Here is a 25,391-nt window from a genome sequence, read left to right as displayed (position 1 = left end):
TCCAATGAGAAAAAATGGGACAAGAGAGTGGTGTTTTTCATTCTACATCCTTTTGTTTTAATTATTTTCTTAAACCCTGTGCATGCTTTCTTTGATAGCAGAAGATTAGGAATAGACAGGATGATTATAGAAGCATAAAAATTATTTAAATTGTTAAATAAGGATACAGAATGTTTTGGTTCCAAGGGGCATGTGGCCATAAAGACATGTGCAGAGACGTGGATTCTAGGAAAACAGTTTATAAATATGTAATTGTTTTAAGGAGATTAAGCCTAGGTTAAGGTTTCTTTTAATTGCATTAAAGTATTTGAAAAGTAAATGCAAATGTATTAAAAATTTTTTCTGTTGTCATATAATTTATCTCCCCTCCATTTTTCCCTCTTCTTCATTAAATGAATGTAGTAAAATTTTCCACATTCTGTCAATTGTAGATTGTCAGACTATTTTGCAAGTTGACCAGTTTCTCTGAACCAGAGTTTGGCCCTGTATTGGCTTGGGCTGACATAATAAAATACCATAAACTAGGGGTCTTAAACAACAGAAATGTATTTTGTCAAAGTTTTGGAGGCTGGAATTTCAAGCTCAGGCTAGAATATGGTCAAATTCTAGTGAGTGATCTCTTCCTGGCTTACAGATAGGGGCCTTCTTGCCATATGCTCACATGATGGAGTGAGAGCCCTCTTGTGTCTCTCCTTGTAAAAGGACGCCAGTCTAATGGAGTCAAGGCCCCACTTTGTGACCTCATTTAACCTTCATTACTTTCATAAGGACCTAGTCTCCAAATACAGTTACATCAGGGGGTTAGGGCTTCAACATATATATTTTGGAGGTTACAGACTTTCAGTACGTAAGAACCCCCACTGAACTGTTATTTGGCTGAGTTGAACATAGGGACGAATTGTTTTGCCACCAAAAATTCACGTGGAACTGGAGAGTAGCTGCCATTTATGTAGGCTTACTTTTAAAACCCAAGCATACTACTACTGGAAACTGCACAGACTGACTTCTACCGTAACAGTCTAGAGTTTTTAGGCTCTCCGAACCCCAGAGTCCCCACCCTGCCCTGTTAAATACAACTGAGACAGTATTTTCTAAGTGCCTTTGTTTTCTCTGAGTGCCAACAGTATGGTGGCCCCAACTTCCTAAGAGCCATCAGCCCTCTCTTTTCTGTAAAATCATCCAAAACATTGCTTTGCCTTTTGATTTTCATTTTACCTTTTCAACAGCTTTGTAAGATGGACAGAGTTTCTGCTCCCGTTTTGCTGGAGATGTAATTGAGAGACTATGTTTAGTCCTGCCTTCTGTACAAAACAGAAAATGTGCTGCTTCCCATAATGAAGAGAGTGGAAAGAACCCTGGTCTAAGGGACAGATGACTGGTGTTGATCCCAGCTCTACCCTAGGCATACCCAGGTTAGGACAAAGGCAGGATTGATTTTGACAGATTGATCTTAATTGATTCAGTTAGGAAGCAAACTAGCACTAGGAACTTCAATAAGGTAGCTCATGTCTTTTTCCCCCTTATGACCATGAAGCCAGAGTTACCTCATGAGCCTCATTTTTTCTTGCATGTTGATCAAGCTAGAGTGATGTCATGGAATAAGCATAGACTTTGGGATTATTGGAGACCTGGACTGAATGAAGCTCTGAAGTTCACTAGCAGTGTGACCTCACATGAGTTACTTCAACTTCCTAAGCCTGGTCTTCTGTCAGTTGAAAGTAATAACTACTTTGTAGGTTGTTGAAATGATTAAAGATGGTTTCTCTAAACTGCTTAGAACAATTCTTCCTATATGCTATGTTACAAAATTGCATGTAATGTTCTGTCTGGAACGACATTAATAAGCTCTTCAGTCATGTTTCCAAGCCTGAAATGGTCAGACTCGATCAGGCATGTTCTTACAACGATTTTAGAGCAACAAGAAAGAGTGCACAAGCCCAAAAGACCTCCTGAGAACTCCTTTCAGACCTGGCCCATCATCACCTCTGCCTTGTTCTTTAGATCAGAGCAGGTCACACTGCTCCCTTTTCATCCCCACCCCCAGAGTCACACAGGGAGAAACATGACACCTTGTGCCTAATAGACCTCCAGGTGTACCAGAGAGTCATTTTGTACTTAGCACATTTTTTTTTCAATCCACCCCATTGTTATTCCAAAGGAATTGTCATAAAAATATGAAATCATAACCATTTTTCTGGTTCATATTTGTTTTCATTTTTGCTTTAGCATGCTTTCACTCATCCAACATCCACACAGGGGTTTGCTCATAAGGTGCCTGCTCAGAGAATATGTATGTCTTTGTACCTTTCAACACAGCATCTCTCACAGGGTTTACCCATTTGGGCAGACGAGTCATGGGCTTTTCTGCTGTACGAAGGTAGAGCAGACACCAAGTATGATGTGATCCTCTCCGTCCATACTTCTCTTGACAAGCACCACAGTCTGGGCCTACAGGAAGAGTAGGCCTTGATGAACAGAGCCATCCAGGAGGCCACAGACATCTTGTTTCCTACTGACTGCCTGTGCATATCTGTTTACCTCCTCCATGAGGTTTTCATGTTAGAAAATCTTATACCCAGTAGCGTGCATTTGGAAGCCGGAAGATCTTCACCAGCAGGACATGCAGGCATCCACCTCACAGCTGGTGAGCAGTCGAGTATATGCACCTGGCTGGTGTGCCTTTATAAATAGTTTCATCGGGTGCCTGGGGAGTCCAGACAGTATCTTTGGCATGAGATTGGGGCATGTTGTGCATGACTGTCTCTGGAGACAGGGAAGAGCTGATTCTAAGTGTCAGGGAAACCAATGGCACAACTTACCATGGGAAAACATGAGGTGATTCTTGTTGGTTGCAGCAAAGCAGGTTTGAGTAAGGGGAGCACCCCTTTGACTCTTCTAATTTGGCATCTTTGCCTTTCCAGATTTCTTCTTTTTTTCTACGTTTTCTCACTTCTTGTTGCTAGTCATGCCGTTTTTACTGGTGCTTTTTAATACTTCTCCTTTCCTTCAGCTGTCTTTTTCACTAATCTTACTACCACCTCCCAATGCCTGCAACTCAGTTCACATCAGCTGGACTCCAGGGATCACCTGTGTCTGCTGTACTGAATTGCTGCTTCCCCAGTGAGGATTGGGAATTCCAGCAGACAGCAGATCACCAACATGCAAGAGATTGGAAGATATACTTTCCTGAACTCATAGTATGTGACAGGCACTCTTAAAGTGCTTTGGATTAACTATTTCTTATCTCCACAAATGACAAGCTACATTTTATTTTCTGTGTTCTGACGGACATGTTTAGAAAGGTTCAGTGACCTGCCCAAGGTCACCATGCTAGTGAATGCCAGAGCTAGCTTTCAGTCTAGGTCTGCGTGATTCCAAATGCCAAGCTTGTTTCATTACATCAGTCTCCGTGTCAATCGGAAAAGAAAAATCGAGAATCAGAAATGTGAGCTGTCTTGCTAAGAATTATAGTGCTAGAATGTCTCTGAATATTTGACTCAGTGTAAGGGAAATCTAATTGGAGAAAAGGCTGTTGTAGTTCTAACCTGGGAATGTCAAGAGCACAGCTGGGACTTGAATCATTTTTCTGACACTCAAGGATATAGGAGCTGTGATATATGATGACGGACCAGACAGTTCTTCATTCGTTCAACAAATAATTATTGAGTGTCTGCTGTGTGCCAGGTACCGTTCTAAAGTTTGGGACTCCTAGTGAAATAAAAAGATCCTAGTCTTTGTGCAGATGGCAGGCTGGTGGGAAGAGACAGATAGGATGATAATAGACAAAATAAGCAAAATATGTAGTACGGTAGATGATGCTTGCTCTTGAGAAGGAAACACTGGAGCAGGGTAATAAGTATCAGAAGTGCCAGAGGGAAGAGGCTTGCATTTTTAAATAGGAAGATTGGGGTAGGATTTGCTGAGGAGGTAGAACTTGAGCAAAGGTTTAAAAGAAATGAGGGAGTTAGCATTGTCAGTGTCTGGGAGAGGAGCCTCTCAGGCAAGATATGAAGTGAGGATAGTTGGCATTTGTGAGCAGCAGTAACAAGGCTACGATAACGGGAACAGTATGTAACAAGGAAAGGCAGTAAGGGTGGCCACCAGAGATACTGGGTCGCCAGATGGCTTGAAGCTTTGTAAGCCATTTCAAATATTTAAAATAAGAGAAAAATAGAATGACCTGTTAGTGCATCTTGCCTAGATGAAGTAGGCTAGGTGTGACATGATCGTGTTTTTGATCAAGATTCTAGCAGTCAGTGTTGGTGATGAAAGGAGATTGGGGTATGGATATAGTTAAAGGTAGACTGGTTAGGTTTTGCCAATAGATTCAGTGTAGAATATAAGAGAAAGAGAAGTCTATAAAGTTTCTCTTAGAGGAGGTGAGAAGTGTCGTTTTGAGAGGAAAGACAGGAAGGAGGTCAGTTTTGGACCTGATGAATTTGAAATGTTTACTAGATCTACAAATGGAACTGTGAGGTCATGGATGGTATATATGATTTCTTAGTTTGGGGAGAGAAGACTGGGCTGGAGATATAATTTCGGATTCATCAACAAATACCATGGTTAAAAAAATAATAATAAAGCATGAGACTCAGAGGAGAATACCAGTACAATGTGTGAAATGGAAATCAGTGCATTGGGGGGTAAGATTTGTCTTGCATTACTGCAAAGACAGGATTCACAGTCAGTGAGACAGATCATAGAAGCCTAACTTTGACTTCAATACAAAAAAACAATTTTGAAGACTTTATTTTTAAGTAATTTCTATACCCAACATAGGACTCAAACTCACAACCCTGAGATCAAGAATCGCATACTTCACCAACTGAGCCGGGCACCCCAATACAAAATAACACTTTAACCTATTAGAGCTTTTTAGCAGTGGAATAGTCCTTTACACAGGATGCATTTGCTGAGGCTGCAAATTTTCAGGGAGAATCTGGAACTTAGATCACTACTTTTCCAAATTTCATATAGCTCTAAAAAAGAGAATAGTAATTATTTTCTATTAGGGGATTAACATTGATCTTTATCCAAGTAGTTAACACACATGTATACCTTGATATATTTCATAGTCCTGGTTTCCTAACCACCATTTTAGATGTCTTAAAGGGGATTAGGCTCTTGCTTTAGATTTCAACTTAAACCTACTGGCTATGTAGAGTCCTCCAAAATTTCAGTTTCTGTGAGACCGTGGTTCTGAGCATTTAGGAATGAAAAAGGCCATCGCTAAAATTCCGTATGGGCAAATTAAGGGACAAATTATATCAGGCCAAATTTTTTATTTTAATGACACTAATGATGTCTTTGAACAGTGGTTCTCAAACTTTTAATCCCAGGATCCTATTACATATTCTTAAAAGCTTTTGGGTACCTCAAAGGGCTTGTGTCTACATGGATGGTGCAAATATGGGAGAATAACCAATATGCTGGTTAATAAGGATTCCTGGCTATGCATTGAAACCTGCAAAATAAAGTTGAAGTTCTTAAAAATCTACTTTCAAGAAAGAAGAACCCCTACTTTGACAGAAGTTAATTTGAAGAAGACTCAAAACTATAGATTTCCTTTTTAAAAAAATTTTTAATATTTTATTTATTTTTGAGAGATAGAGACAGCATGAGCAGGGAGAGAGGAAGACACGGAATCCAAAGACAGGCTCCAGGCTCTGAGCTAGCTGTCAGCACAGAGCCTGACGCTGGGCTCGAATCCACAAATCATGAAATCATTACCTGAGCTGAAGTCAGACACTTAACCAAGAGCCACCCAGGCGCCCCAAAACTATAGATTTCCTCTAGGTTCAGTGTAAGCCAATGATGTGACTTTGCAAAAGAAAGAAAGGAAGGTAGGTAAATTTGGGTCTTAATACTATGGGGGTTTTTTTGTTTTGTTCTTTTGTAGTCAATTCTTTTAACATACTGCCTTTTGAAGGAAATGTTAACAAGCTACCATGCCCTGTGGAAGAGACTGGACATTGAAAGGTCTAAAACAGATACCATGTGAAGAACAGTTGAAGAAACTAACTAATAATGCCACTGTGTTTACTTGGAAAAATTCCTAAAATTGCTTACCCAGTAATGCTACTGAGAGACACTAACTGCTTAGAAAAGATGAACACCACTAATGAAGAAGCATGGAATGATTGAGGTGATGTTAAAGCAATGGGTAAAGACAGAAAAATGGGAAATACACTACATAAATTTATCTTGCATTCATCTAAGAGATTTTACTTTTGCCTGTAAACTTGTAGCAGTGAGATGTCTTCTCATTGAGGGGCATGAAATTTAAGAGGTTCATTCATCATATTTTCATTTAAACCTAGGAAAATGACCAAGTGGAGTTCAGAAGCCACACTGTGAACAGTACAGGACAGAAGAGAGAACCATTAAAACTTTCTAACCACCTCCTTGTATGAAAGAGTTAAGGTGACAGAAGAGGGCATTATTAGTACTTGAAAATCAATTCATTCAAAGACAGGGATTCTGTGAACTAGCCCAGCCATCCATTGGGGGTGAATGAGCTTCAAAAGCTATTAGGGGAGACGTAAAAGGCTTGTTGTGTGTGTGTTTGTCCTTCCCCTCCTCCACTGTTCTCATTCCTTTTTCTGGTCTTGAGTAAGATTATGCACTGGTTAAACCAATGAAAGAGAAGACCAGGATCTAAAGGAAACACACTGCAGGATGGTAAGGGAAGAGGCAATGTTGAGAGCTTGCAAACACCTGTTTATAATGAGATGCTGCAGATGTGTTTACCACTTGCTGATATTTGGACACAACACTCACTCCAACCTGCCAGTACATATAAGCAATCTACGCATTCTCTGCTTTTTCCCCTGTCGGCCCACTCAGCCTTCTGTAAGCTTACCTAGTTGAGTTTTTACTACCATTGGAAGCTTTAGATTGTAGTGTTCTCTTATAAATCAAAACCTCATAAAGAGACTTTATATTGCAAAACAAATAAGGGATAATCAAATGACAAAGTAAAATTTAACTTGAAAAGCATTTTGTAATATGTTCTTTTAATATTAAGCTTCTTTAAAGCGTTTAATTATTTTATAACTTAGAAAAGCTTCCAGTTTACCTTAAAGAACTTAAAACTGAAGAGTTTTCTCCATTTTAATACAAATCAGAACTGACTGTAGAACATAACTGAGATTGTTGAATAAAGGTAAGGAATCATTTGCCAAAAGTAATTTGCAAACAGATTTTCCCTCAGGGATGTGTCTTTTGCATCAAGTGAGACCTCCTTGTAAAACAGGCTCTGAAAAGTGTCTGAAGTGCACTTTCAGCATCTCTACGAAAAGGTCAGGACCAATTCAGAGAGGAAATGCCTGGAATTCTGTTTGGTGTCACAGTGCTTGGGGTTAAGATAACAAACTGCCTCTGGCTCCTTTCAGGGCAACAAAACAAACTAAAATCATCTCCAGGGTTATAAATCCTTGAGAATGGTATGGTAGACCTGAGCCAAGAGAAAGGGAACTAGGGCAAATGTTTTTTTAAATGTTTGCCTTTGGGCAGGCAGGATAGGTTTGTTTTTTTTTTTTTATTAGTTTACTATTTCTAATAAATATGAAATATTGATTTGTTTTGTGAACAATTTGGCTTCCACCGGTGGTGGGGCGGGGGAAACACAGCACATCAGAAAATTTGGGGCTGGAGTTGCATGTAAAGAGAGCTTTGAGTAGAGCAGAGCAAAGGAGGGCGGCTGAAATAACACTATGGAGCTGTTAAGTTTGACAACTCAGCACCTCCCAGTGGGACAATGTGATTGTTAGATTGATATGGGTTTAACATATGCTCATTGTTGTTCCAAAGGACACATGGAAGTTTAATCTCTTTAAATGGGTCAGGTTATGGCATTCACTCCCAAAACTTGATTGCTACCTGGGATGGGGCCATCCTGATAGAAGGAGAGGTGACTGAAGTTCACTCGGGTGCTGCGCAAAGAGCAGTTCAAGCAGAAAAAGTCGGCTCTGAGAATCCATAAGCCCTGGGATATCTGGGGAAGTGGAGTCCTTCTAGCTCTTAACCAGTTAATATGTGGCAAACTAATAACAGTTTCATAATGAAGCTAAGGCTAAGAATCGGCTAATGGGGCCAGTACTTTTATCACTACTGATTAAGAAGAGACCAGCAATTGCCCAATGATAGGCATGTTTATTCCTCCCCATTTTATTTATGCCAGTTTATATGGAGGCAGCTCCCTGTAGGTTCCAGCAGTCTTAAGAATCTATGCCTAAATCATTGAGTTTATTGTTGTCCAAGCAAGTGATACCAAGTTACTGTTTAGTAAGAGGATATTCTGAAGGAAATGCAAGGCACCTCCTTGCATGTTAGCCTCAGAACACCTGAATTTATGACAAAGGGAAACTTTGTAACAAAAGCATATTGGGGGGCTGATGAGGAGGCATCCTGAGTTCACTTGGCATGTATGGGTTAATCTCGACCTGAAGCCCAGTTGAGGAGGCTTAATTTCATGCCAAGGGCCATCTGTTTCCTAAGAAATGAGCAAGTTAAAGATGATCTTCCAGAAAATTTAGTATATCGATATATAAGCAACTTCACCCACTTCTCTTTTCCTTCCTAATTTACAGCCATCTATGATTGGCTTATAGGAGGTTTCAAAACACTTGATTAGCTTTACTTGCAGGAAACTTGTAAAGGGTTTCAGGGTAATGATGTGTCAGCTATGAACTCATTCAGTTAATCTGAAGAAAAAATTTTTAGAGCAGGAAGGAGCCAGATTCAGAGGTGCTGACTTGTAAAACACGATGGTAAGTGCATTTCTAGCTAAAAGAGCCAAAATTCTAGTTTCCTAATCATGGAAAGAAAAACCGGGAATGATGAGCAAAAAAATAAGAAACTAAACAACAAAACGTTCACTCATTTGCACCATCCACCCAGAGGCCCTTGTCGCTCATCAAAATTATAACAGTTGATACGGGTGCATACAGAGCTTCAAGGGACCATGGCTGGCAGCCTGTGACTCAGGAATATGAGGTAGAGGGAAGAGGCTGACACGTTTGACGAGAAGCCACATGGCAGCAAGACACAGTGGGTAGAAAGCAGCAAAAGGCTACGTGTGAAATTCATTGCTGGGTTCATTTCATTAATCCGTTCACTTTTTTTTTTTTTAATCCTGGCTGTATAGCATCTATTAAATGCACAAGGCATTCTGAAAGCATAGTTATAACAGATCTATCCTCACCAAGCATTTAACGTGGTATTCTAATTGTTACTAGCCTTACAGAACATGGTATCCTGAACTTTGTGATGAAAGACAAGAGTTTGTGATGCTCATAGATTATGAGTCAGGAATTGACTCGGCACAGCAGGGATGGCTTGCTCTGCAGCCTGGTGTCTGGGAGCCTCAGCTGGAAGATTTGAAAACTGATGGCTAGAACCATCTGCAACTTTTTGACTCATTTGTCTGATGGTTGGTGCTGGCTGTCAGCTGAAACATCAGTTGGGGGATTGGCCAAAATTTCTACACATGGTCTCTTCACATGGTCTGAGCCTCCCCATAGCATGTGGTTGGGTTCCAAACCTGAGTGCCGAAGAGGATAAGCTAGGCAATAGTTGTATCTTTTTGTGACCTTGCCTTGGAAGTCACATAGATAGCATCAATTCCACTGTGCTCCATTGGCCAGGACCATTACAGACCTTGCCGAAATTTAAGGAGAAGGAACATCAACCCCAAATATCAGTGTAGGGATATCAAGTACAATGAATGAAAAGCAGATATATGTATATGTGTGTGTATATATGTACATGAATAAAATCATCCCTGAGAAATACAATCTACCATAATAAGAGTGAAAAAATTATCAAAGTAAACTAGCATAAAGTAAAAAATATTGTTCATGATAATTTTGTAAGTCATGACCAAAGAATCCTGTTGGAAATATACTGATAGAAAAAAATGCCTGAGCACTATATTTCACAAATGTGAATCACATGCAGGTGACTTCTTTTATTATAAGTATCACTCTTGCCTTCATTTTTTTAATTGACCAACTGTTTTTAAACTCAAATTTGTTTTAAAAGCAAGCTAGGAGTGCCTGGATGACTCAGTCAGTTGAGCATCCAACTTTAGCTCAGGTCATGATCTCACAGATCATGGGTTTGAACCCTACATTAGTCTCTGTACTCACAACTCAGAGCCTGGAGCCTGCTTCAGATTCATTCTCTCTCTTCCTCTCTCCCTCTCTCCCTCTCTCCCTCCCTCCCCCCCCCAAAATAAATAAACTAAAAATAAAAGCAAAGTAGATATTACTACTGAAAATAAAATTGATTTTTTGCCTTAATTTATTTGCTATAATACAAAAGTAACCTTAAATATAATCAAAATAAAATTGAACAGTTGTTAGTATGTTGCTTTCCAATGAAGGTTATGAGGCTGAGGTGAGCCCTCTTTGTCAAAAATGTTAGCAGGTGTTTGAAAGTTATTAAATCACAGTCCTACAAAATTGAGGCTCTCTTCTTGCCGTAATCTGAAAGACTGAAAGAGAAGTAAAAGTGAATGATCCCTAGTGAGAAGGTCAGTAATATTTAAGGCCAGGTCCAGGTGCTGCCCTAAATCCTTTAAAGAATTTTCTATATTACAATCCTACATTGTTGACAAACTCTGATACCAAATGATACAGAATTATAAATAGCTAAGCTTTCATCTTGCTTCAGCTAAGTTCTTAGGATCCATGAAGAAGACAGGATCCAGCGCAGAGCTAATGCACATTAAAGAATGAATGAATTTGTGACCTGTTACCTGTCAAAGGCTGGGTCCTAACACCTTTGTTTCATTTCATTTTGTTTCATAAACCCCTTCCTGAACGATCCATTGAGCAATAAAAGGCCTTGATTAGTTCGCTTCTACATTAGGTTTACCCACCCCATTTTCTTATTACCATTCTCCACATGCTAGCGGAATTGACTTTTTGCTTCCCTGCTGTGGCATAACTAACTAATTCCTAGACTTTACAGGACCACTTCCAGGCCAAACATGCACTCTTTAGCATGTAGGTATCTAAATCTAATAATGTTCGTCCCTAAAATAATTATTAGCACCTGCCAGGGCTAGTATTGCACTAGACCCTAGAGATCTCAGAGGGTAGCAAAAAATGGACACTTTGGGTGGAATACAAAGAAAGGCCACTTGGGGGCAGCGATTTCACCCCTAAAATTGATTTAAATGCTTAGCAACAGCATTGTCTTACTGTTGGAGTGTTTGTCAGAAAACACTACTTCCTGGGGATTTTTTCCTGTAGAGATGATAACTTGAGAATGAGTATAATTTTCATGGCCTTCTCCATCTACACCTTTTCTTCTGGTTTTCATGGGTGTGGAAAAGGTCTAGAGACGTCAGGAGAAAAAGAGCCAGATATTTATCTTCAGGGATTCCAGCCTGCAGCCTTGACCACACGCTCCAGGACTTCTAATAGTATAGTGCCTTTCTAGACATGGGGCTGACGTTAACAGACCTTTTCCTTCTTCATTTATAGTCGGCCACGGTGAAGCTGTCAAAACCAGTAGCTCTGTGGACTCAGCAGGATGTGTGCAAGTGGTTGAAGAAACATTGTCCGAATCAGTATCAGATCTACAGTGAGTCATTCAAACAGCATGACATAACTGGTAAAGTATGCGGCATCCAAAATGTTTTACTCCCTCTTTCTCTCCCCATCACAGTGGCCTTTCCCATACCCTTACAATGAACTGCGTCTCCCTACTGAAATTTTCTAGCATGGGTTTGCTTACTTTGAAAGGAGGATGGATTCCAGCTCCATGCAAGCTATGCTACTGAATAAGCATAAGAAGTTCTAGAGAAGCATGGATTCTCAGTGTCTAGTACAAGTATGTGGGAGTCAAGTGGAGGGCCTGGGTGAGGGACTCTAGAGGAAATAGGTACCCATCCTAGAGAAAAGAAATGAAGTCTTTCAAATTAGCTGGGTTTACAGGATCAGTATTAGGTGTTCTAAGCAGGAAAGATTTCTAAACAGGAAAATTTTGAGGTGAATATGATAATACTAACTTACTGCCCCTGAGATGAATATCTTCAAAGCACAAATGAAGATTCCATTTACATCAAGGGGCTCTGACTATTATATTTGGAGGTCAAGAGGCACTTGGAAGCAGAAACTATGACAGTATAATGAACTGTAAAAGCCCTTAGGATCTTGTCTCTGAATTGGAGAACAGGGTGAGTGAGAAGAAGCCGATGGGGCCCACCATGGGAGCCCCTCAGGATAAGGGGATCTGCTCCAAACTGCAGCTGCCCTCCCACCCTGAAGGTCTGTGTGAATACGGGCAGCATCCCTCCCCTCTTCCCTCCTTTGTTGCAAACACTGGTGAAAGATGGGACGGAAAAACATACTCTGTGCACCAAAACTGTGCTTCAAAGGGAAAGCGTGTTGAGAAGTCCTGATTCTAGTCCAGATTCTTTCCTTTTCTAAGAGAAAACTGTCCTCTAGTGGGAAAGTGACTTGATCTTGAGTAGCCCAGCACTGTGGATGCCAAGCCTCTTTGCAAACTGGGTGGTTTTCAAACTGTGTTCCGTGGAGCCCTTGGGTACGCTAAAGTTTGCCAAGGGAACAGAGGGTACACTTTGGGTCAAGATGGGTGTGTCAACTAAACCAGCTCCCTTTGTGTCTGTTTTACATGTTTGAATTATACAAAAAACTTCGTTTGGAAAAAAGGGTTCTAATACTAAGGAACGTTTTTTCTTTTTCTTTTTTTAATGTTTATTTTTGAGAGAGCGCAAGTGGGGGAGGGCAGAGAGAGAGGGAAACACAGGATCCAAAGCAGGCTTAAGCTCTGAGCTGTCAGCACAGAGTCCAGTGTGGGGTGCAAACTCACAAACCGTGAGATCATGAGCTGAGCCAAAGGCAGATGCTTAACGGATTCAACTACCCAGGTGCCACTAAAGAATATTTTCAAATGCTAAACTAGATTATCCTAGATATTCCTTCTAACCTGATTGGTAATGTTTTAATATTTATGGAACACACCCAAGTGTAGCTTAGGCTCAGTACTTAACAGAGTGAAGTGTTAAAATTGTACTTAATTCACTTTGCTTCCTCTGACCTGCAACTAGAATAATGGCTTTTTAATTTTTTTTTTTTACATTTACTTATTTTTGAGAGACAGAGTGAGACAGAACGTGAGTAGGGGGAGGGGCAGAGACAGAAGAAGACACAGAATCCCAAGCAGGCTCCAGGTTCTGAGCCTCCGAGCAAGTGTTCAGCCCAGAGCCTGACACGGGGCTTGAACCCATGAACTGTGAGATCATGACCTGAGCTGAAGTCGGACACTTAAGTGACTGAGCCACCTAGGCACCCTGAATAATGGCTTTTTAGATGAAATTCCTGAAGTTCTGAAGGCATGTCAGAACTTAGATTCCAAGCATCTAATTTTTTTTCCCTTAGGCCCTTCCTTAACAATATAAAAAATCCCATTCAGAGCCAGTTTTTCCACCCCTTAAGTAAATCAATCACTTAGTAACCATTTGGCTGATTATGGTCACCTCGTCCCGTAATGTGTGCTTAATGTTTCTTAATGCCTGTGTGATAGAGTAATGGCAAAGCCTTTTTCATGATCTTAGTTTAAAGAAGTGTTATCTCTTATTATGGGCCGGAATTATGCAATACCCTTGAGGGAAGGGTAGGCATTTATAATGGTTTGTTGAGGAGGAGCTTAACATCCCTTAGAAGTAAAGGTCTCACGCCTCAGTGCTTCAGAGTCAATGGTACCACTTCCCAAGGCTTTCTGCTAAGTGACATGAAGAAAGAGGGTGGGGGCATGCGATACGTGTTTCCAACACCTGTCATATTGCTTCTGGTGGCACATTTGGTCTCCATGAAATGCTACTGATACTGGTAAATCACAACTTTCTTAGAATCCTGGGCAAGCTGCTTTCGCTGGTTGAGTTATTTAACCTCCCTCATCATCTCCAAAATAAAGATGATAATAGTACCTGTCCCCAAGAGTTGTTGTGGAGATTAAATGAAATAATATTAAGAAAACCACTAAGTTGGCCATTTCTTAACACCTTCTAAATGCCAGCATTTTGCTATTATTCATGTCAAGACTCATCTGGAGGTGTCTAAAAGCATACTCTTCAATCCAAGGGCAGCCTATTTTCAGCAAGAAAGGAAAGCAGAAAATTATTGGGGGCTTAGGGAACAGAGAGAATGATTTTACATTAACATTTGGCCCACATCTTTTTGACAGTCAACTGTGAGGGACCAGAAAGCCAGGCTCTTCCCCTGTTCTCTGGGCCTTGCCTCTCCAAAGGTGATTGTGAAATACCTGAGTGATCGCAAGCACCAAGTGGTCAGATAATAAACGGGGATGCAGCTGGCCCGCAGTGACCAGCCCTGCGATGCTGGAAGCTGCGGCGATCTCCGTACCTTTGGAGACTAGGCTGTGATAAGCAGTTTCTCACAGGCAAAGAGGTCTGTGAAAAACTAAGACCTATGGTAACTGCTAGAGCAAACATCACCAGCCCCCGAAAACCAGTGGGCTGCTGAGGGTGAGAGCCAGCGGTGGTGACAGGTGCTGGGTCGAAGCCCAGAGCTGCAGCTTTGCTGTGGGCTCTTGTGAAGGTCAGTGGTGCCCTTCAGCTTTATCTGCAAAAAGGGGGCGGTACCAGGACCTGCCTCGTCCTAGTGTTGCTGTGAGAGGAGTTAGTGGGAAGCACGTGCTGAATGTTAGCTGCAGCTGTTCTCCAAGTGCTGTTCTGATTTCTGGGAAAACAAAGAACACACGTAAACGGTGTTGAACTCATCTATCTTTATTATCCTGAAAGTTGGGAAATGAGCAACGTGGGGGGTGGGGGTCATGTTGGGGATGCGAGTGGGTTAGTCTAGGCTGGTAAATATCCTGTGCTTATCTGCAAGGCTGCAACAAAAATGCTCAGGCGCCTCTTATTTATGCCTAGATCCTCCTAAGTGTTGCTGTTCATTTGCTTTTTCTTAGTGTGGGTCTCTAGTAGCATGCTCATCAAGCAGGTGTGTTACACCAGTGTAACATGTAAGCAGTCCCTAAATTTAGAGGCAGATAGTGCAGTGATGGCAAAGAAAAAGGACCTCTATTAAACAGGAGAAAGAAAAAAGGGCTTTCACAGACCCGAGTCTGATCCTCGCCACTTGTCTTCCACCCCCAGCCTTTGACAAGCGATAGCTATACACATTACACAAGTTAGTTGTTCATCAGTGAAATGAGAATAGATATTTTAAAGAGTTGTCAGGAGGATTAAATGGCACGATGCTCGCGAAGGGCCTGGCTTAACGCCTGATACATAGTAGACATTTATCCATTTGCAGGTATTTATGGAGCGCCGACTTTGTGCCAGGTTTGGGGAATGCAGAAATAAATAAGACGGTCAGTGGTCTGTGCAGGGAAAAAAATTGGGCTTCTGTGAAAAACTATACCTCGTCAATAGCACACCATTTGGGGCTGTCTAATTCCATGGAGCTGTTTTTACAACTCGGTAAGTTGTAGATAGGTGACAGCAATACAAAATAACCTTTGTTGTGGATGTGTAAATTCTGTCCCGTAGAGGTTCAGCTGGCTTTCCTAGCCGCTGTGGAAAAAGTGACTTTTGCCTGCCATCGGCACCTTCATTTTACTCTCCCAGATCTGCATGTGTTTGCTTTTTGGATTCTTCTCCGTAATATCTTTCTCCTGGTTATAATATCTTCCTGGCTTCTTCACTAATGAGATAAAAAAAAAATCTTAAACATGTGTTCATTTTGTATTTTATGAGAGTACTGATTTTAACCTTTTTTGAAAATTCCTCTGTTTTAACATTGGTGGCTTAATTCATTTTTTATGTTTTAGGCAACAAGTCCACTCTATTAGTATTTTTTATGCCTTTTGTGTGAAGGACATTGAATTCTACACAAACATTCTCCCCTTTTCCTCCAAAATCTAAGAAAAGTTAAAATGCGTTTCAACATAGGAGCATTCAAAACCTTTTGCAAGTTTCCTGCTGGAATTTCTGAGAATCTCATTGTGTCCAGAAGGCACCTGCTATTTTGCGGCAGATGCGTTTAATCAGAGGAAAAGTTACTAGTGTTACCTCCCTGCAGAAGCACTCTTAAAAGGCATAAGATGGTTAGAACACCTGAGAGACATTAGGATGGATAGATTTAAATCATCAGATTAGGCTTGAAGGGAAGAAATTTGTCTATTTTCCTGTGCTTGCAAGATCCTCTCTCCAGCTTTCTGAGGCCAGCTTGGAATGCTGATGAGGAAGCTCTACTGGGGCCAGGTGTAAGCTCACAGGCAACTTTCAGATTCTCTTTTATGCACAGTTAAGAATATTTTCAGGTTTGAGGCGATTTCAGCCCCTGGCTGTGCCTTGTGTTGTTCCCGTGGCTGCTGAAGTGAGTTTACCTCCTTCAGCATCAAGTTCTCCATCTGGAAAGGGTTCTTTCCCCTGCCAACTTGAAAGACTTATTTTTTATGGGTGAAGCCCTTAGAGTTCCCCAGAATATAAAATATCTTTAAAAGCTATTTTGAATGTGTAAAAGGTCTCCGTGGAGTCTGCTTTGTGGCACAGCAGTGGGAATTCCTCAGATGTCCAGATGTCTGCAGGAATAAATACTTATCGTATGAATATCCCCCGCAAGTGGTCAGTATTGATTTGTACTTCCCAATGGTCTCCTGCAACATAAATGAATATTTCTGGTTCTTTTTGTGCTTTCAACCACCCGCCCCCGTACCTCTTTCTTTCTCCTCTTCAAAGTATTCTGCTGAGATGTAGCACCCTGAAATTTGGCACTTCTGCCTATGCTGTTGAACAGAAGGGAAACCTCTATCTCTTTCAGACCTCTGGCCTGTGGTTCTGTGAGTTTGCTAACATTGTGCCCTTCTGTGCTGATTTCTCTGTTTCACCCTTTACCTTCTGCTGTTTGTCTTCCTCCTCTTTACTATGGTTAGAGTTACCCGTGGGGTGTGTAGTTAACAAGTATCAAAGTTAGACCAATGGGGTGTGTAGTTAACAAGTATCAAAAGAAGAGGCATAGTTACTTTATGTGACATACCTCTGAGTACACTACTTATTAGAATCCAGTATAGCCACATAAAGTGTGGGCGTATTTAACTACAGACAGTGCCTCATCTGTACATTTTCTTGTTACTGTTTTCCCTCAGGATATTGTGTTTTACTTCTCTATGTCTTTGTATTTTGTTATGTATCTCTTTTTGCATGAACTGCTCTACATTTTTTATTGAATCTCAAGGAGCAGAGATCTGCATAGTGAAGCTTCTGACATCAAGGCTGAAATTTCCCAAAAGCTAATTTTCCAATAACAACATATATTGTTTTTAACCCCTTTTGATGGAGAAAGCTTACTAACATCACCTTTCACTCTTCAGAATTCCTAAACCAAGGGTGCTGAATCTGGTTGTCTAATGATTTCGGATAACAGACTTCTAAATGTTGGGAAAGGGGTTAGATGTCATCCCAGGTTTTATGAGGTCGATAAAACATTACTCCTTTAAATGAAAAATGTACTTGGAGACCAGAATATCAGCTTCATTCCAGATAAAGCTTTTTGGAGAATGTCGTTTGGGTCTTCAGACAAATTGGTTTGTTCAGACCATTTTCCCTCTAAATTAGGCATTTTGGGGGTGCCTAGGTGCCTCAGTCGGTTGAGCATCCAACTCTTAATTTCGGCTCAGGTCATGATCCCAGGATCATGGGATTAAGCCCTGTATCAGGCTCCACACTGATCATGGAGCCTGCTTGTGATCTCTCTCCCTCTCCCTCTCCCCCTCCCTCTCTCGCCCTCCCCCTCTCCCTCTCCCCCTCTCAGATGTGCATACTCTTTCTCTAAAATAATAAACAAGTAAAAATAGGCCTTGCCCTCTCAGGCATGACCATGCCCCTTTTGCCACATAGCAGAAAGCAGATTACATGAGGCACGCAGGTCACAGGAGAGGAAAGAACATTGCATGTGGCTGATCAAGCCCAGTTCCTGCTTCCAAAGGCACCAAACAGAAGGCAGGAGAGGATCCAGGACTGTTCATCCAGGAAGTCCTTCCACAAGAGACTAGGAAGAGTGGGGAAGATGGACCCCCTTATTGAATCAGCCAGATGCCTCCTTGTGTACGTAGAGAGCCGACCAGCCACATTTGCTCAGACATCTCCAGGAATGAGCATTTCATAACTTTGAAAAGTAACCTGTCTTTTATCTAAGCGTTTGGAGTGGTGGTGGTTACAGGGTTTGGTTTTTCTTCCTCTCTTTTCCCTTTAAGCTGCTGGCCTGCCAACCTGCTTTGCAGGCATCGGATGCTATGCTCTTTTCTACCATCCTCAAAGCCGTTAGTGTACCGAGATGATCCCAGCTTCCGCTCAGGCTCTAGTTCAGACACTGTCTCCTCCAGAAAGCCTTTCTTACTCCTCTGGATTAAGCAGCCCACCCTGTAGGTCCCAGGGTAAGCCCTCTTGTACGAGTTGTCACATTAAGTTGATAGGTAGAAAGTTTAATTATTAGAAAATTCTGCCGAGGTTTAACTGAAACCCACCTGTGGGTCTTGTTTAGGCTCCATGTTAGAAACCTTTGCTGAGGAAGGCCCTTGACGACTGCTCCAAGGACGGCTTGTTGCCTCCAGGCCTCGGTGGAACCATGGCCCAGTCCCCCAATCCGTTCCTTCATCCCAGCCGACTGTTGCTTGGAGATCCCAAAATGTCTGCTCCTGAGTTTCTTCATCTCTAGTAGATGTCCTCCTTCTGCTACGCTGAGAAGGTATAGACTGTCTGACGACATTTCCCTGAGTACTTTTTCCCCTCCACTCCATCTTCCAGAAGATGATATGACCCTGTTCTCTTTTACAGATAACTTTTCTTACTCTGATTTAACCAGGCTTCCCCTATCATTCCCCTGGGTCCTTACTTCTTCAGTTATAGTCACCCTGTCTTGCATCTGGCTACACTGGCTTCCTCCTTTTCTCTAAATAGTTCCATTCTATCCCCTTGACCAGTTCCTTTCTATTCACTTCATTATTTTTTAAATCACCGTTAATTTGTATATTTGAAAAACGTATATAGCCACAACCATATGCCAAACAGAACACCACACCCAACAACTTGAGAACACACGCTCTTTTCAAGTTCATGAGAATTATCTACTGTGATACACTGCACACAAGGGTATAAATAAATTTCAGCAAATTTCAAACTCTTTTTTTTTAATGTTTTATTTATTTTTGAGAGAGAGAGACACACACACAGTGTGATCAGGGGAGGGTCAGAGAGAGAGAAAGACACAGAATCCTAAGACAGCCTCCAGGCTCTGAGCTAGCTGTCAGCACAGAGCCCAACACAGGGCTCGAACCCACGAACTGCAAGAACATGACCTGAGCCAAAGCTAGACGCCTAACGGGCTGAGCCACCCAGGCACCCCATTTTTTAAAATAAATCTCAGCAAATTTCAAAACATTGAAGTCTTACAGGGCTCATTCTTTGACCACAACAGAATTTAATTAGGAATTGTTCATAAGATCTCCAGAAAAATCCCAAATATTTAGAAATTTAATACACACCCAGAAACTGCATGGGTAAAGAAAACACAACAGAAATGAGAAAATATTTTGAACAGAATGATAATAGAAACATGAATATTCCAAATATCAGTCTTGTGAAGGTACAGTACAACTTAGAGGAAAACTATATCACTAAATACCTGTATTAAAAATGACTTGAAATCAGTAAATGTTTACCTTAAGACATTAGAACAGAATACACATCCAAAGGAAGAGCTGAAGCCAGTGACACAAACATATCAACAATAAAGAAAATTAACAAAAGTGAAGTTGATTCTTTGAAGAGATAACAAAATTGGTAAATATTTACCTAGACCAAATCAGGAAAATAGACAATATCAAGAAAGAAAGTGGAGGGTATCATTAAATTTTCTGTATACATTAAAAAAAATAAGAAAATAGTGTGAACAAGTTTATGCCAATATACTTAGATGAAATGGACACATTCCTTCAAAACTATAACTTAGCACTCACTCAAAACTAGAAAATGTAAATAGCCACATATATTCTAATAAATTTTAAATTAGAGCCCCGGCCACACACACAGCTTAAGACCTGAATCCTTTTACAATGAATTCAAATAAGAGTAACCAAACCTGTGCAGGTTCTTTCAGAAAAGAGAGGAAAATGGGAGTGCTTCCAAACTCATAAATTCAGAATAACCATAACACCAGTACCTGACAAAGATACTATAAGAATGATATGGCATAGACCAATGTCTTTCATGAGCATAAACTTAAAAGCCTTGACAAAAGACAAATAAATTGAACGTAGCAATAAACAAAATGATACTATATCATGATTGTGTCTGCCTAGGAATTCAGGGTTAAGATTTTGAAAATTCAGGTTGATTCAGTACATTAATAAAAAAAATGCAGAAATATCTATATTAAAAAAGTTATACCTTTTTTGCACTAGATGCAGAAGGCTTAATATTTCAGCTTTCATAGGTGAAGACCTTGGATGTCATTACTCTGGTCCTTATAACAGGAATAAGCTGGACAAAATAAAAATGATTTTGTTGGGACCTATCAAAGAACTGATGTCACAAGGCAGGTCATCACCCTGAAATCTGGAGAGTATGAGATGCAGAAGTTACAGTACCGAAGGCCTGCCGAGCTGGAGCGGAAGCCAACCCGATAATGACAAAGGATTTGGGCACTTTGCAAGAAGTTGAAAGGATAGACAATAAGAACATGAAAATATGCTAAGGAATATTAAGTCACCAAGAAAAATGCAAATAAAACCACAGTGAGATACCACTTCATAGTCAGTAAAATGGCTTAAATTCAAATGACTGGCAATAGTGAGGGTTGCTGAGTATATATAGCAACTAGATTTCTCAGATAGTGTTACTGAGTATAATATGGTGCCATCTGATTCAAAAATTGCAAAGTTTTTTTATGTGGTTAATTACACAATTATTAAATGATCCTGCAAATCTGCTCTTAGGTATTTATCCAAAATAATTGGAAACTTATATTCCAATATATGTTTATTTATTCCAACAAAAATTCCAGTCCACTAATATCCAAAGGAGTGTTACTCAGAGTGACAAAAATTCTAAACAATCCGTAGGTCCCTCAGGAGATTATAGACTAGTGGATAAACTGGTCTATATTCACACCAAAAGCACTGCTGGGCAGTAAAAAGGAGCCAGCTACTGATGCGTGCAACGTGAAAGCATCTCATGTGCTGAGTGAAGGAAGTTAGAAACATGAGAGTACACACGGTGTGATTCCATCTTGTGAAATCCTAAAACACAAAATTGGCACTGGTGGCTTTCAGATCAATGGTTGTTTGGATTTGGGTGTGGAGGGGAGATGGGGAAGAAGAGCAAAGGAACTTTCTGTGGTAATGAAAAGGCTTATATCTTTGTCAGAAGTTATCAACTTGGCACCTCCGATGTGTGAAATTTGTTGTATGTAAATTATATCTTAACGTTGGTTTTTAGAGACTTGTGTGCTTTCCAAATTTTCTAAAATGGCATAGTGTTTTTTAAAAGGAGAAAATGAAAATGTCATCCTATGTCTTTCCATACGGGCTGTTGGATCATTTCTATTAAAGATGATGGAGGTGGATCTATAGTCATCTTCTATTATAAAACCACCTATATTATATTCATCTATGTTATGAACATATAGGTATAAATGTATGTAACATATAGTCTGATACAGCATAATATAAATATACATGACTGTAAAGAAAGGTACCTACTATATATATAAAGAAATTGAGTTTGAAAATCCACTTGGTGCATTTTTCACTGGAAGAATAATTGGAAGATACCAGAACATTCTTATAAAGGAAGGCACGATTTTACCAATTGTTGGAAGATGACAGCTGACAAAAGAGCAGCTCTGCTCTCGCACTGAGACTCTGCTTGTCTGAGCAACACTTGTGTAGCCAAGGCTTTTGCCTTTCACAGATGACTTAAATCTCAAAAAATATTTATAATTGCCACCTCAGTGTTTCACTCATTCATATTTTTTAATTAAAAATTACCCTCACCACCCTTTTATGAACTGAAGGAATTTTGACACACACACAAAATCTCATTTAAAAACACACTAAATTTTACTTTAAGAAAAGAGTACGTTATCTCTCCCATTTGCATCACAGAATGTGCCGCCCAAAGGGGACCTTCCCTGATATTCTAAATGCAGCATTTACTTAAAGTTATCTTTGAGAAGATGAGAATGGTGATCACGTAATGATCGCCTATTTGTTTCATACATCAAAGAGCTAGAAGGAATTTTTTTTTTCTTTTAACCAATCGCATAGACTTAAATGATCAGGACTACTCTTACAGGTGGGAGGATTTTTACTTGCTCCCTGATTCAGTTTTTTCTTGGATGATCTCCTGCCTCCCCTCACTGCTTTTCTCAGTTCTGTAGTTTGCAAAACTGGGCCTTAAAGGGAAAGGCTTGCCTAGGTATCAGGACCAGGGAATGCAGGGCTGGGGTCAGGAGCTAGCTCTGCACGTTTGGATAGTTACAAAGGATTTGAGAAAGCCTGGATTGTGGAGACCCATGATAGGGTCCTCTGCACTAATTATTCACTTTGTGTGGCCTTGGAAAGACTGTTTTACCTCCCTGAGCTTCAGTTTCCCTTTCTCAAAGATATTATGTGTGTCTTACAAAGTTGCTACTAGTTGTTACTATTATTGGTCTGTGATTAAATGGACTACATATATAGGTTTATAATAAGCAAAAGAGAGTATAGAAATCACTTTTCAAGACTCCCTGGGGTCGGGGGGCCTCAGTCAGTTAAGTATCCATCTCTTGATTTCAGCTCAGGTCATGATCTCACATTGGGAGGTCAGGCTCCATGCTCAGTGTGGAGCCTGCTTGGAATTCTCTTTCTCCTTCTTTCTCTGCCCCTTGCCCACTCACACTTTCTCTCCCAAAATAAACAAACAAACATTAAAAAAAATTTGCATGTTTACATGCCAGGGACTCCAATAAGTTCTTTGCATACTTTATTTAATTTTATTGTCACAGTAACCCCATAAGGGAATATTATTTCTATTCTACGAATGAGTCAAATGACTCTCCGAAAACTTAAGTATCTCGTCACATGTCATAGAAGCCTAAAAATGGCAAAGTCAGAGTTTTAACCCAGGGCTGTCTGAACCCAAAGTTCAGAGGGCTGACCTCTGTGCTATGAAAGATAGCATCTTATAAGTATAAGCAAGTGATGAAAGATAAGCAACACAAGAGTAAACACCAGAGAAGACTTGAGAAGGAACTCTGATCTGTGATCCTGGTTGATCAGGAAGCCTGCTTGGAGGAGGCTCGATTTGTCCTGTGCAGGATATTAAAAGACAAAATCCCTGAAATATCAAGTTGTATTTGTGTATTTTGTTTGACTATCAGAGAACTTAACAAGAAAACAGCTTTTAAGCCATAGACCTCACCACGCCATCTTGTGTCAGACGTTGACTCTTCCCACACTGGGTTGCCTGCCTGAGTCTGAAAAACATTTGGGTTTCCGAACCTCAGGATGGGTGGGTGATGGAGGTGGAGATAGACTAAAAGAGTAGACTGAGAGCTACATTAGAAGAGGCTTTGAATGTCAGGCTAAGGAAACCCAAGTTTCCTCTCCCGGATATCATTCAGAGAACTGACGAGTTCAGAACACTCGGGGAAAAAAATGGAAGGTGTGGATGAGAGAGGTCACCACTCTTAATTGTTGGCCCAAAGGGATCCTGGGTCAGGATCTATTGGATATTTCTTTCACCAGTCTCTGGCTTTTCCCTTTTCCCAGTCTCCAAAGGGGGGGCCAGTCCTAGCTCCTTTTCCACAAAGCCCACCCCTCTCCCCTTTCATCATTCTGAGTAGGCACCAGTGGTGGTAAAGTTTCTTAACATTCCTTTCTGCAGTATCACATCTATTTTGACCCCTTCTAATAAGGTTTCTGAGGAAAAGATACTATGTCTCCCAAGGCCAATCCCCAATCTGTGGTGTTCTCACTGCCTAGTGAACCTCCCACCTCCCCCACCAAGTTCTGTTATCTCTTCTTTGCCTTCCAGACTTTCTGCCTCCACTTTTGCATTCCAGTTTGAAGCCTTGCTGTATGCAGTGTACATCCCCTTCTTACTCCTCTTAACTGAGCTCCTTCTGGTCTAGGTCCAAGTCTCTGCCTGTCTCCTATGATCCTACTTCATGTCTCTTGGAGAAAGCATCTATTATTTTGTCTTTTTAAATCAGACTTGACCAGGTCTCTCCCTGCTTAAAAAGACTTAGTGCCTACTGGATAAAGTCCAGATTCTTAAGCCGGGAGTACAAGGCCTTTGAGAAATCTTCCCCGGGTTCATTTGCAGCCAGTCCCTGAATCCATCCTATCCCGTAACCTAAGCAGACCACTCTCACCCGTGCCCCACGGTCCACCTAGTGAAGCTGCAGAAATTTGTGAGGCCTAACTCCGGCTATTCCTCTCTTCCCCACCCTCCCTGGGCCTTTCCAAACAAAATTAATTTTTCCATTCTCTATTTCCTTCATATTTTTTGCAGTGAATAACCGCTGTTGTTAGTATTAAAACACTTATAACATTATATTAACTTTACTTAGTTACATGTTTATCTTCCTTCCATCAGCCCAGAAACTCCGATAGGGTAGAAATAGCATCTGGTTTATCTTACTATCTCTAGCTATGTTAATCCAATACCTGGCATAAAATTGGCATTTAATAAGTGTTGATTGAATTAAATTGAGTTTGTTCTTCCTTTGATAAACTTAGCACTGAACTTAAAGCCCTTCTTCATTTCTGTTGATAAGAATACTTGACGAGTCCTTCAGTTTCCTGATTTGTCTTCTTTTCATGAAGCCCATCCTACACTTTTCTATCTGTAGCTTCTTATAATTACATCTACTGATTTTCAAGTCTCTTTTCTTGTCTCATTCTTGGAGAAGCCCCATTTTATTATTTTTCTTAACAAACCCCTATGTTAGATCTGTACTAACTCCCAAAATGCCATTTTTAAGTGGACTTGAATGACAGACTCTCAAAGTTTTGCAGGATCCAGAGCCCCATATTCAGACAGGTCTTCCCAGGAATGTTTTGGCAGGATGTGTCTAGATTCCTGTTCTGTGCCAAGGGTGATTGTCACAGTGTCGTGGAAGCTTGTTGGGCCTGATGAAATTCAAGAGACAGGTGTTATTTTGGAAGATGGAAAGACTATCCTTTACCTGGAAACTTCTGTTTAGGGCAGCATAGCAGGAATCCAAAGTCAGTCCCACTATGCATACATTTTGTACAGATTTGCCAGTGTTTCACAGGTAACAAAAGCATAATACAAATATAGCATTATGGTTTCAGACATCCATATTGTCTGGATTTGGGAACAG

The 25,391-nt window shown here is 40.6% G+C and overlaps 1 protein-coding gene across 3 annotated transcripts in view; it reads left to right on the top strand.

Annotated features, from left to right (window-relative positions):
* The window catches only part of SAMD12 (sterile alpha motif domain containing 12), a 383,850-nt gene that overhangs the window by 156,525 nt on the left and 201,934 nt on the right, over positions 1–25,391 (top strand). For all 3 annotated transcript variants that reach the window (XM_077778942.1, XM_077778939.1, XM_077778940.1), the window contains exon 3: positions 11,496–11,625. In XM_077778942.1, coding sequence (XP_077635068.1) covers positions 11,496–11,625 — 130 coding nt within the window. The remainder of the gene's footprint in view (positions 1–11,495; positions 11,626–25,391) is intronic.

Source organism: Crocuta crocuta, unplaced genomic scaffold (assembly GCF_008692635.1).
Source record: "Crocuta crocuta isolate KB4526 unplaced genomic scaffold, BGI_CrCroc_1.0 scaffold448, whole genome shotgun sequence".
NCBI classification, from domain to species: domain Eukaryota; kingdom Metazoa; phylum Chordata; class Mammalia; order Carnivora; family Hyaenidae; genus Crocuta; species Crocuta crocuta.
The sequence above is the reverse complement of the archived record's forward strand: the minus strand, read 5'-3'. Positions and strand labels throughout refer to the sequence as shown.